General features: G+C 35.0%; 1 protein-coding gene across 2 annotated transcripts; it reads right to left on the bottom strand.

Annotated features, from left to right (window-relative positions):
• Positions 1 to 427: 427 nt before the first annotated feature.
• Positions 428 to 11,691, bottom strand: LOC128181513 (uncharacterized). Of its 2 annotated transcripts, XM_052849937.1 has the most exons (21): positions 11,490 to 11,691; positions 10,694 to 11,073; positions 10,145 to 10,375; positions 9,511 to 9,636; positions 9,081 to 9,217; positions 8,821 to 8,962; positions 8,378 to 8,506; positions 7,680 to 7,794; positions 6,968 to 7,144; positions 5,821 to 6,018; positions 5,319 to 5,555; positions 4,969 to 5,192; positions 4,649 to 4,745; positions 4,395 to 4,538; positions 3,776 to 3,883; positions 3,346 to 3,462; positions 2,696 to 2,784; positions 2,275 to 2,400; positions 2,049 to 2,144; positions 1,646 to 1,734; positions 428 to 1,497 (listed from the first exon to the last, which is right to left on the bottom strand). In XM_052849937.1, the coding sequence occupies exons 2-21, from the start codon at positions 11,060 to 11,062 to the stop codon at positions 1,353 to 1,355; spliced, it is 3,096 nt and encodes a 1,031-aa protein (XP_052705897.1). In that variant the 5' UTR covers positions 11,063 to 11,073; positions 11,490 to 11,691; the 3' UTR covers positions 428 to 1,352. The 2 variants fall into 2 exon arrangements, with proteins under 2 accessions (XP_052705897.1, XP_052705898.1); XM_052849938.1 differs by lacking the exon at positions 6,968 to 7,144.

Here is an 11,691-nt window from a genome sequence, read left to right as displayed (position 1 = left end):
AAATTGGTCAGTGAATGGGTAGGGAATTAAACCTTCATTAACTTTGTTACACTGGATTATATAGCCATTGTTTATCTGAGCCTCGTTAATTTCCAATATTTATCAGACGTCCTTAGTTCCTCCTAAATACGGTTTTACGCAACGGGGAAACAAAAGAGCAGTATGTTTTGTCACCATTGTTGACAGAGCGCGATGGAACCCCGGAAGGTACTAACTACAGAGGGATATTTCTCGATTCATAAATTATAAATTGGCAATTGGGAAATTTTTTTAATGTCGCAAGTATTTGCGTTTTATCTAGACGAAACATAAAAAACTAACAGTTCTCTATAAAATACATCATCTTTTTTTCATTACATTAAACAAAACTCTGATCTAATCATTTTCTGCTGGGATGGATGGATTAGAACCATTAATATCTCTCAAGTACTCATTAAATAACATAATTTATTCACATAATTTAATTACTGAATTATGTATGTACACGTAAACAGACAGTTTAACCAAAGAAAACAAATATTGAAAATATATACATTTAAATATACATGCAACATAATTTTAACACAACAAACAGGCAATAACAAAGGTATAGATGTAGAGAGGTTGATCATTACTTATAGCTACTGTAAGTAGTTTAGTCTGCCAATAGCCAGCCCCTAAAATTTATTCACTTCCTTGTACAGTGAAGTGAATGAGTCATATTATACAAGTTTACTGCTAACTTTCAGACTTATAAAAAAAATCAAATCACTGGATTATTATACAAAAACAATAAAATTATTTCTTTATGCAAAATATGTAGTAAATAGATGTATGAAATGATTGTGATTGCTATCTAGCATAGCTGTCTCATAACGGTTACCAAATTAACTTGTATCAAATAACAGGATCTACTATAAAAATGGTAATATATATTATTTTCTCAATTGAAATTAATTTAAATGACTTTAGTTATAGCATACATCTAATCAGAACTAGAATCCAGTGTTGAGCATTGCTATGTTATATGTACCGTTCGAATTTTTGTGTGAGATTCACTGATTTTCTTGCTTCAGTTATCTCTCTTGTTTCTACGCTTATTTTGGAAGACTGTTTTCATTTAAATTAGGAACCGATGATTCTATATAGGTACCTTAGGAAATGTCGACTTGCATCAAATGTCTAGGATTATTCAATAAGGATGAAAATACAGAGACCTCTTTTTATGTGATTCAAAAGAACCCATTGGTGAGTTAACAATACTGATAGGGTTGCGGTACAATAATAATTAATCTTCAAGTCCTGCCATTCTCTCAGTCCTAGAATTACTCTTGTTAGTTCATCAGGACAGGAAGTATCTGTGGTTGCCTTGACTACCAGATCCTGCCATCCGCGTAGGCTGGGTGTGCCAGTCGGTAGGCGTGGCGTTTCCATGACTCCTCGGTCGTTCTCTGGATCAACCTCCGGTGCTCCTGTTCTTCCTTCTGTCGTAACTTCGTTCTCAGCTCCAAGTCTTCTCTGTTGTAACAAATTAGTAATGACATTATTTGATAATACAATAACAAATGTTTATACACATGTAATTATAATCGAAAACAATCCACAACTGTAGAAAAATTACACTTAAATAAGTTGGTATTTTAGATAGAATTTAGCAAGTACATACTGAGCTTTCTGAGCAGCTTTGGAATCTTCATCATCATCGACTTTCACTTTCACTCTTGATATCACAAAGGACTGTCCAAATACTTTGGCCTATTTTTAAATATTAATTCAGTTGTCTGTTAATAAAGCATTCATGAACAATTCAAATTAAATTTTATGCCATATTGTTATTTTAAAAATGAGGAGGAGGATGAGGTGGTCCACAGATTAACAATCCCATTAAAATCTAGCCATAAACAATGATTATAAATAACAAAGAAAAAGGCCATTTGAAATTCAATGTATTAGTATCTAATATTTTTCAAATTTTTTGTTCAGAGCTCTTCTTTTTGGAGGAGGTTAAAGTAACCTAAAAATTATCATCTCCACCTAGCCCTTTTGGACAATTAAATTATATAATGTACCTCTCCACTGTTATAGAAATCTATGGCTTTCTGCAAGGACTCTTCGTCTGACATCAAAGCCCAGCCCACACCATTAACACTCCTACTGACCGGGTCCTGAAAAGTAAAAAAAAAAAAAAATCATCCAAATTTCATATCATAATGTGTCAAAATGAATTCTAAAGCAAACAAATTCCCTCTCTGGAAAGGTTACATTAACAAGGGCTGATAACTCTGTACAGCCCACCTTCATCAGACAGACTTCCTCCAAGTTACAGTCAGCCTCCATCTCAAAGATGGCCTCCAGTTTTTGGGTGTTAGAGTTTCCAGGGAGATTACTGAGATATAGACACCGATCTCGGCTAGCCGGCAACTGCAGGTGACAAACAAGATTTTTTATTTGAAAAGTGGAACACCTTTTTGTGCCATACCTTGTTTTTAAATAAACAATAAAAATATTGACTAGGCCTGTAAAATTATACACTGCATTAATTTTTCTTCCATTATCTAATTGTTGAAAATATAGCGCAATAGCTAATAACAGTTAATGCAATATTCCTTGAAGATATAGGTTGATGAATGAGGTGGGCCGATAAAATCCACAAAAATTGAACCACCATGAAGATTTGCCCTTTTTGGGTGTATCTACAGGGTTTATAAAGAGTTACCTCCAGCCAGGAGGGAGCATCCACTGTAGGTCTGTTTAAGCCAGTGATCAGCTTCCAGTGCTCACTGGACCACACAGGAACATCAGAACCTGCAACAACAAGAGACGGATTAGGACTCAGTATCAAATTACTTCATAATAACAATGTAGACTTTTTTAAAAACTTCTCTCAACATTATATGTAGTACATATGCTATTAACCTATTATATGTAGTACTAGTAACCGGTAGTACGAACAATAAATACAGATACTATAAGCAGTTATACGCACTGTACACAGGGAAATATTTGCTCCTGCTTTATTTTTGCCCTTATTGCCTGCGGGCAAATTGGGTGAACTCTAATGTCTCATATTATCTCTCTTTAAACACAACTGTGTCTGGGTGAATTCAGAAGGGCAAAACTGTTTGCTAGTGTAGAAGGGCAAAATTTACATGGGTCGAAAATAACCCTTTATACAGTAATATGTAATTTGACTTATATGAGAAATCAGATTTCACTGATAGTACATCCTCTTTGAACTGCTTGTAAATATATGCATAAAATAAACCATTTTCAATTTCAAATTCTATAAACTAAAGAGGAAATCTCATTTTTTCAAGCTTTATAATTGAAATTTCAAAATTATTTATTTAACCAATCTGATTATACCTGAGCCTTTCAGGACAGCACAGATAGTCAGGATATCTGTGAAAGTCAGAAGTGGAGGTTTCTCTGCAACATAGTCTGTCTTTATCCGAACACTGTCCAGCATCTTTCCAATATCACCTTGAAAATACAGTATGTTCAATTTAATAAACTGTCATCAAGTTATTTTAATTTGTGGATTTTCAGTTATCAACAGCTTTGTATGGACATAGTTTTTTGGATTTTCTTTAATGAATTTGCATAAAGATTGTGTTTTAAAAATCATGAAAATTGTAAAAAAAATTTATGGGTGAGTTACTCATGAAATCCAAGAAAAATGAGCCACCATGAGTTTTGCTGATTCCACAGCAACACTTATTAGATTTGTTGATAATTCTCTATGGAAATATATTGGATTAATTTGGCATCTACAGTAGATAAACGTGACCCTTACCGGTGTTGCCCCCAAGGTCTGACAGACGGACCACCAAACCCTCAGGTAGTTTGGGGAGGTCGGAGCAGCCAGGCTGGATCTGGTCCCCAGACTTCTTGATGGTAAAACCTGTCATGTAATGATGAAGCATTTGAAATCATTGTCATCAGTTACTGAACTACGTGTACAGCATGTACAGTAAACCACTAAGGACCATGGATATAGATATTATTTCATAAAATATCTTTTTGAAATACTGTAAATTCCTTATTTTAAGCAAGTACTTCACTTCACGATTCCGCTGTTTTGTATCAAATCACGAGAATATAAAATTGCGATCACCAATTTTTCGTTATAAATTCCTATAGTTCAAAACTGTCTGAAAAAAAAGCAAAATTTTATTAAAATTTGCCAGGGTTGCTTCTCGCGATTTTGCACGGAAATTAATTCCTCACGTTTAATTAGGAATCTACGGTAAGGGGACATGGAACTGACTCCCCTGTAAGGGAGAATTCACAATATGCGTGTTCAGTACATGAACATGTATAACCATAATTACTGCTTTCAGATACAAAAATTAATGATGTTATATTTGGTATATAAAAAAGTGATTGATAATCTTGTGTGTCTTGATACTGACCGAGGCCTTGAGCCAGCTTAGTGTAGACTTCCACCATGTCTGGTTCCGTGAGCTGTGGGCCGGTGGACTGACTCTGTAGGTACAGGGTCCTCAGTGGGGACTTACCCCCCATCACAGACACCAGGGACAGCAGACCAGCCTTACCTGTAAGCATATCGAACGGTATATCTGGTGAATTTTGCGATTACCTGTACCTACATTTAGATATTTTCTTGATCATTTTCGAGCCACAAAAAAATATAAAAACACCTTACCGACATTGTTGTGACTGACGTTCAGACTGTGTAGCTGGGTCTTGTGCTTTTTGTGAGCGAACAGACCAGCTAACTGCTTTGCTGCTTCATCACCAAACTATGAGATAAATAACAAAGTAATGTTTCAGGTCAAATTATTTTACAGAAATCCTGTTAGGTTTAAATTTTAGCATAACAGCCCTTTGCAGAAGATTGGTTGATTGATATAAAATAAGTTCCAGCAAATACCAAAAAAAGCCATATCTAATGAAATTGAAGAAATTATTTTTGCCGTCAAATAATACATTGCATTGAAACAAATATGAAAGAAATGGCTGTACTGTATTGTCAGAGACATCTAACACAGCCAGTGGGTGTGTCTTGTTAGCAGATATAGCCTCAGCAAGGCCCACAACTCCTGCATCCTCCAACCTGTTAGCTGATAACTTCAACATATGTAGTTTCATTCCCTGTCTGAGGGCCTTGTACAGAGGTTGAATGTCATTGGCAGAGAGGGCACAGCCACTGAGACTCAGCGTGGACAAGTTTCCTTTTGCAGCTCCATCTAAAACCAAAAGTCGACGAGTGAGCTTAAATATTTATTACAATAACTTGGATAACAAAATCTCTCTCTCTCTCTCTCTCTCTCTCTCTCTCTCTCTCTCTCTCTCTCTCTCTCTCTCTCTCTCACCTAGCAGTTTTTCCAGTGTATCAGTGTTGGCAATCTTCTGTCCATCAAGAATCAGTGTAGTAAGTGTCCTCTCCATAAACAGTTTCGACAGGGTGTGCATCTCTGAAATCTTGGACTTCCTAATATTCAGGTACTGTAGACAAGGGAGATCACACTCTATTAGTTCTTGTGGCAAAGTTTCAACTCCCCTACACACACCAAGCCTTAATTTTTTCAGTGTTGATTGAGTTTCCTCCCCTGAAATGATAATGCATTAAAACCTAAATCCATCTATTGTTTGAATAATAAATTCAAAACAGTTGAGAATCCATAGATGAGAATGTAAAACCAATATTAATCAGAAAATAGTTGTGGTTTTTTTTCCCTTGAGTTACAATACATGAATGTAAAGGATGCCTATATGTAACACATACACGTATCTGCTTAAGCTATGTTAGCCTCCAAACAGCTCTTAAATTCAAAAACAATCACAAACTGTTGTATAAGTGTAGTTTTTTCAAACCTGCTGTGATTTTTGCCAATGAGTGAACACATTTCCCAGTCAGGTCATTATTACTGCTGATGTCAATCTCCGTCAGAGGGAGTTGCCTCCCCTGATACAGTTTCTGGAGAGCTTCAAAGAATTCATCAGTCAGATGACTGTCAATCAAACTCAGAACCTGTAGAGAGGGTGGGGCTTCTCTAAGTGGAAGGACCATATCTGTAAATGTACAGCAGGAATAACTTAAGAGTCAGTTTATCCGAGAATAAGGGGTCACATAGCTCACCAGAATCATGTATTTATAAACTTTATAATTGTATATATTTTGTCTGCTAGTACAAAGATAAGCTTTCCTACAATTACTGGCATACATTTTCATATTCATGCAGGGTTATATGCAGCCGTCTTCTCCTTACCACAGGATATAAAACTTCAGGAAAAGTTTATATTTATAAAAATTGGAGTTACTTGTGGAGTCAATTTGATTTGCAAAATCCATCTAAACTTTTTAATAAACTTCAAATCAGAGATTTAAACAAATTTGGCATACAATGTTTTATTTGGTCTCAACAACAGCAAGACTGGTAGCTACTAGCACACAAAAGTCAAAGCATATAAAAACTAATCAGTTAAGGTACCTCACTACACTCAGACTTATACTTTTTAAGACATTATGTGACAAGATGGCGATTTAAATGTTTTGTTAAACTGTTTATATTTTTCGATTTATGAGTTCGAATCCACCTGGAGCTTTTGTTCATGTTTACTGAATAAATTTCAAAAATGTAATTTTTCGTCCAAAATTGCACATTTTTTTGCCTATTTGACATAAATACTTCTTATCTATTATGATATCTATCAAAATCAAGTAATTTTCTGCTGATTTAAGAAAATATTTCACGGTGTAGTGAGTCACCTTAAACAGTAACATGAAACTTGCCCATATCAGTATGTGCCCAATAATATTGGGATGCTAGTATACCGGTACCTAAACAAGTATCAACTGGGCTACTACTATACATACAGTCTATATACCTAAACAAATATCAGCTATTAGCTGTTAATTATTGATAACCCAGACACTATATATAAATGTTACAAGATCAGAATGATTGGTGCCATGGTGTGATGATAAATAGAATAGAGGCGAGATACTTGGAACTGTTACCTGGAGTTATAAGACTAAACAGAGAAACATCCTCATCATTCCCATTGCCAGGATTTTGTTCCCCACCAGAGGTCTCTGTGTGACCTTCACCTTCAGTACCCTCTGACCCCCAAAACTTCTTAGCAACTTCCTTAGTGTCACACACACATTTCTTGTCTTTCCATTGTTTGCCTCCATCTGGTTTAATTAATGGTTTTACAAAAAATCTTCTCTTACCAGGTTGAATTTAAATAAAAATGAATGGTATGGTTTAAAGAAAAATAATTCAGTACCCTACAGTTATACTCTATCCCCAGTTTTTGTTTTAATACACGAGATGTGACAAAGTTTACCCCCCCCCACATTATTCTTAATTTCAATTTATAATGGTACTGTGCTCTTTCTTGGCCAATTAGATCATAGAAAGTTTTCTATCTAGCCAAGAGTATATTTTATTATATTGATACTAAACAACCTATAAGCATCACATGAATTTCATGCAAAAAAGAGTGTTCATATGAATTCCATATGAATTTTCTTAGTAAAATTCACATGTAATTTTTCTGCTGTATTTCAAACAGCCATATCATATATGCATTTACCATGAAATTCACTTCTCATGCTCTTTTCACATGAATTTAACATGAAAATGTCCTTGAATTTCACATGAAGCACAATGTTTACAGTGATATTAAAAAACAAGCCATGCTAAAAAAATTGGATGCTTTCCTACCTTTGGCATTTAGTGAAGTATCTTTGATTTTGGCTCCATCAATGGAAAGAACTTGTAGATTTGGGTTGTTGGCAGCCACAGCAACAAAGTGCAACAATTGGGAGAGGGATTCAAACTGTCAATCAAAAAATGCAATATTCAGTAAGTAAGAAAGGGGTTCAAGATATTCAAAAGAACATAATATGGCAAATTAGAAATGCAAAGGTTGATCCAGCTAGACTATGGGTCTATCATACCGGTAATTTTGGTTATTCTGACTTAATGAAGTCTATTGTTTATTTTATTTACAGCAGTACAAGCGTATGAGTTTTTTTGCTTTATAATATCTCTAATCTATAGAGAAATCTACAATGGAATTCGTTACTGGACAGTATACTACATGTACATATTTGTTAAACCAATACTGTAAACCAACTTTTATTCGCATGCGAGAAATTTTCATGAGGTTAGCGAGAGTCATGTCGTCGCGAATATTTCTCGCCGCGAACCAATCCTTTGTCTTAAGTTTTTATAACAATACAGGTCTGGATAAGGCTTGGTCGTGAACATTAGTCGTTGCGAACCAGTTTATTGGCAGTTATTCGCAAAATAAAGTCGGCGCGAATAAAAATTGGTTTACAGTATCAAAAACATCATTCACAATAGATGTTCATTGTACTGTGAATGCAGCAATGTATATAGATACTTAGTGGTACTACCTCTAGACCATTGACATTGAGTTCTGCTAGAGATGTGTTCTCTCTCAACCCCTCCAGAAGATGGTTCGCTCCAACCTTGCTCATCTCACAACCAGCCAGTGCTAGAGATACCAAACCACATTTCTCTCTCTGAAAATTGAACCATTAACTAATATTTTACATATAGTGGGGTTATATTTTTCATCATCTGATGTAAAACTCAACAATTTCAGATTTTAATTGTAGGTTTTACAGAGGAACATTTTATTTTATCATTTAGACTAGTGTATCAGTTTCAGTTTCAGCATGTAACTGTAATTCAGTTTATACATGCACAGGATATTTCATTATCTTGTACGTATAAAACGCAACAAAATCTAGAGAATCTTATTTCTAGGATGAAAGAAAACTGGCATAAAGGATGTTCTATGCAGTGTATTTCCTGGGGGTGAGATTACACTGACCTTCAGAATTTCTCCTATTCCGTTCCCGAGAGCCGTTCTATCTGTGATGCAGTTGTTACTGAAGTCAAGTTCGGTGAGACTGGTGTTTTCTTTTAGACCCACCATAAAATCCTTAATATCACTGGTACCTATGTTTTCTGCCCTGTAATAAAAATCACAAATGAAACTGCCAATTTCATTTTCCATGTGCTCTATTTAATTCTATTTTAACACTTTATATAAGATCGTTTCTTAGATTGATATCACCATCCTTGGCTTACTTGAAAGTTGTCAGTGCTGTGTTTGTCTTCAGAGCTGGGCCAACGCAGCGAGAAAAATAATCTTTACCAAAGTAGTTGTTGGAGATGTTGAGGTAAGACATGGTGACATTGTGACTCAGCATCAGCCCGAGACATTCCTAGAAAAAAAAATCACAAATTTAAAACTTTCATCAAATAATTTACTTTATATATAACAATAATACCAAAGAAACTTAACTTTAGATCAATATCCTAAAACATGGCATGTACTAGTACAGAGGCTAGCTAGCTGTTTTATATCTTTGTAATCAATTGGGGAAAAATCATAGCCTACATTTTTTAAAACTTTTTTTAAAAGAATTTTTTTTTATTTAATACAAAATGTTTTAAAAAAGGGCCAATCAAAGACTGAAATGACACAATATTTCAATTAGAAATGATCTCCACTTACAGCACTATCTGTGTCTGTTTTACTGTCGGAAAGATTCAGGCATAAAATGGAAGTATTTGTACACATGGCCAAACAAATGCTGCGAAATCCTTGGGGCCCAATGTCGTTGTGGGATAGGTCCAAATCCTAAAAATAGAATCACTTATTATATAATCAAGAATGCAATGTCCATTCTTAAACAAGTTTCAACAATTTCAGATGGTTAGAGATGATTATAGTTGAATATATACATTGTATGTAGTTCATATACATATTACATCATATAGTGCAAGCTATTTTTATGGCTTTATTCCACAATTGACAAGAGGCAAAATGGTTTGCATACAGCTACAGTTTTTGACTCTATCAAGACTTTGCTTGAAATCTTGTAAAAATTGAAATAATTAATAGTATGGTTTACAAAGAGAAATAATTGTGACTATATAAGGGTTCTTGCAAACCTTCCTAAAGATTAAAATGTTGTACAGTAGTTATAAATTCACACTAATTCAAATGAAACTGTGAAGTATTGCTGGACCTGATGTACTTGAAAATCAGTCGTCTTATGGGTTTCTCGTAAACCTTGCAAAAGGTTCAAAGGTAGCTATTACAGTAATTTAAGTGGAACTGTAGAACATTGCAGTACTAGAAGTACCTGTAAGTTGGTCATTTTTTGGAGGAGTTCATAAAGGGAGATCCCCATGGGGAGTGCCCTCTGGAGACAGAGAGAGGTGACATTTTGGGTGACCAGTTTCATCAGACTCTGACTTTTGATCAGCTGACAGGCCGAACTGATTGCATCATCAAACAATTGCTGGTCTTTGTTAAGCTCTGGAATCATCCGATCAGACTCACTGGACACAGCCTCATTATCTGGCTTTGCTTTCTGAAATATATTAAGTTTACTGACTCAAAGCTGATAAAAAACTTCAAAGAATATTTCAACATTTCAACATGATTTACCAATGTTAATATTGACATCATTTTATCAACACGATGTCAGCAAAATAAAACAATGAATATGAATTTGTGTACTGCTATTTCGTAACTAAAGGATTTAAAGTTGTTCAGATGAGTGATGACTCAGATCATAATATACTCCAATACCTGAGCAAGACCCCTTTATACCAAGATAAATCTTTATCATTATGTCAAAGAATTAAATTTTAACTTTTTGCTTAATTAGTAACTAGATATTACTTACAGGCATTGTTGAATCTGTCTGCTTTATTTCCTCTTTCTTCACTTGACTGGCTGCTGGCTCTGTTGCTTTTTTTACTTCCTCCTCCTTTGTTTGATTTGTTGAATTTTCTGAGATGTTGCAATCCTTCTCATCCACCTTTTTACCCTCTGATTGTGTACTACCCTGAGATTCTTTTTGTGTTGGTGTCACTGGTTTCTCCTGGTTAGTTGGCTTGGATTCTGCTGTACTCTTTTGATTAGTTGATTCTCCTCCACTGTTGACATTTGTGTCCTTTGGAGCAGTTGCTGGAGAGGGGGATAGGTCTGCAGAGTTGTCTTTGTCAGGGACAGCTTGTTGACTAGGCGGTGTTTTACTCCCACCACTTCCCATGTCCCCAAACACTGTACATATACAAACCACTGTATATATACATGTGTAATTTTACTTACTTAAACCAAATTTTCATGACCACGACTTCATTACACATTATAACATTGTTATTAATCACTTGAAATGACAGTAGTCATACATATACTAAAACACTGTACAAAATAAAGTATTCATATATTTATATTTGCCCAAGCATACTCTTGAAATATATCTTTGTCAAATATAAACATAACACAAACAGCCAACGTATGTTATCATATTTTTTAAGTAAATTGTAAAAGGAAACGAATGATGAGAGAGAGAGAGAGAGAGAGAGAGAGAGAGAGAGAGAGAGAGAGAGAGAGAGAGAGAGACCGTATAGAAGAAAACGACCATTTCAGCTTGAGATGATTTACAAATACTAATGAACTTAGTCTCGTATTCTTACATTAGAGTGGCGTGAGTTTCTTCATGAATTGTGCACAACAGCCTCAAAAAAGTTTATGTTCGAAATACTTCGGCCACGGCGTCGCAATTACCAGGGACACGAAAACTAAATCTCGAACCCGATTCAATTTATTACCAGACTTTACTTATCCAAATATTTATTTTATCCGAGCACACTGGTGAGGTAGATCTCAATGCATGCA

This window comes from Crassostrea angulata, chromosome 4, assembly GCF_025612915.1.
Source record: "Crassostrea angulata isolate pt1a10 chromosome 4, ASM2561291v2, whole genome shotgun sequence".
Classification (NCBI taxonomy): domain Eukaryota; kingdom Metazoa; phylum Mollusca; class Bivalvia; order Ostreida; family Ostreidae; genus Magallana; species Magallana angulata.
The sequence above is the reverse complement of the archived record's forward strand: the minus strand, read 5'-3'. Positions and strand labels throughout refer to the sequence as shown.

Excerpts from the sequence above, each read along its gene's own strand:
- LOC128181513 (XM_052849937.1), bottom strand. The coding sequence starts at position 11,062 with ATGGGAAGTGGTGGGAGTAAAACACCGCCTAGTCAACAAGCTGTCCCT. Across the intron at positions 9,218-9,510 it reads AAACAGACACAGATAGTGCT|GAATGTCTCGGGCTGATGCT; the intron begins GTAAGTGGAGAT and ends TTTTTTTTCTAG. Across the intron at positions 2,145-2,274 it reads AGGAAGTCTGTCTGATGAAG|GACCCGGTCAGTAGGAGTGT; the intron begins GTGGGCTGTACA and ends TTTACTTTTCAG.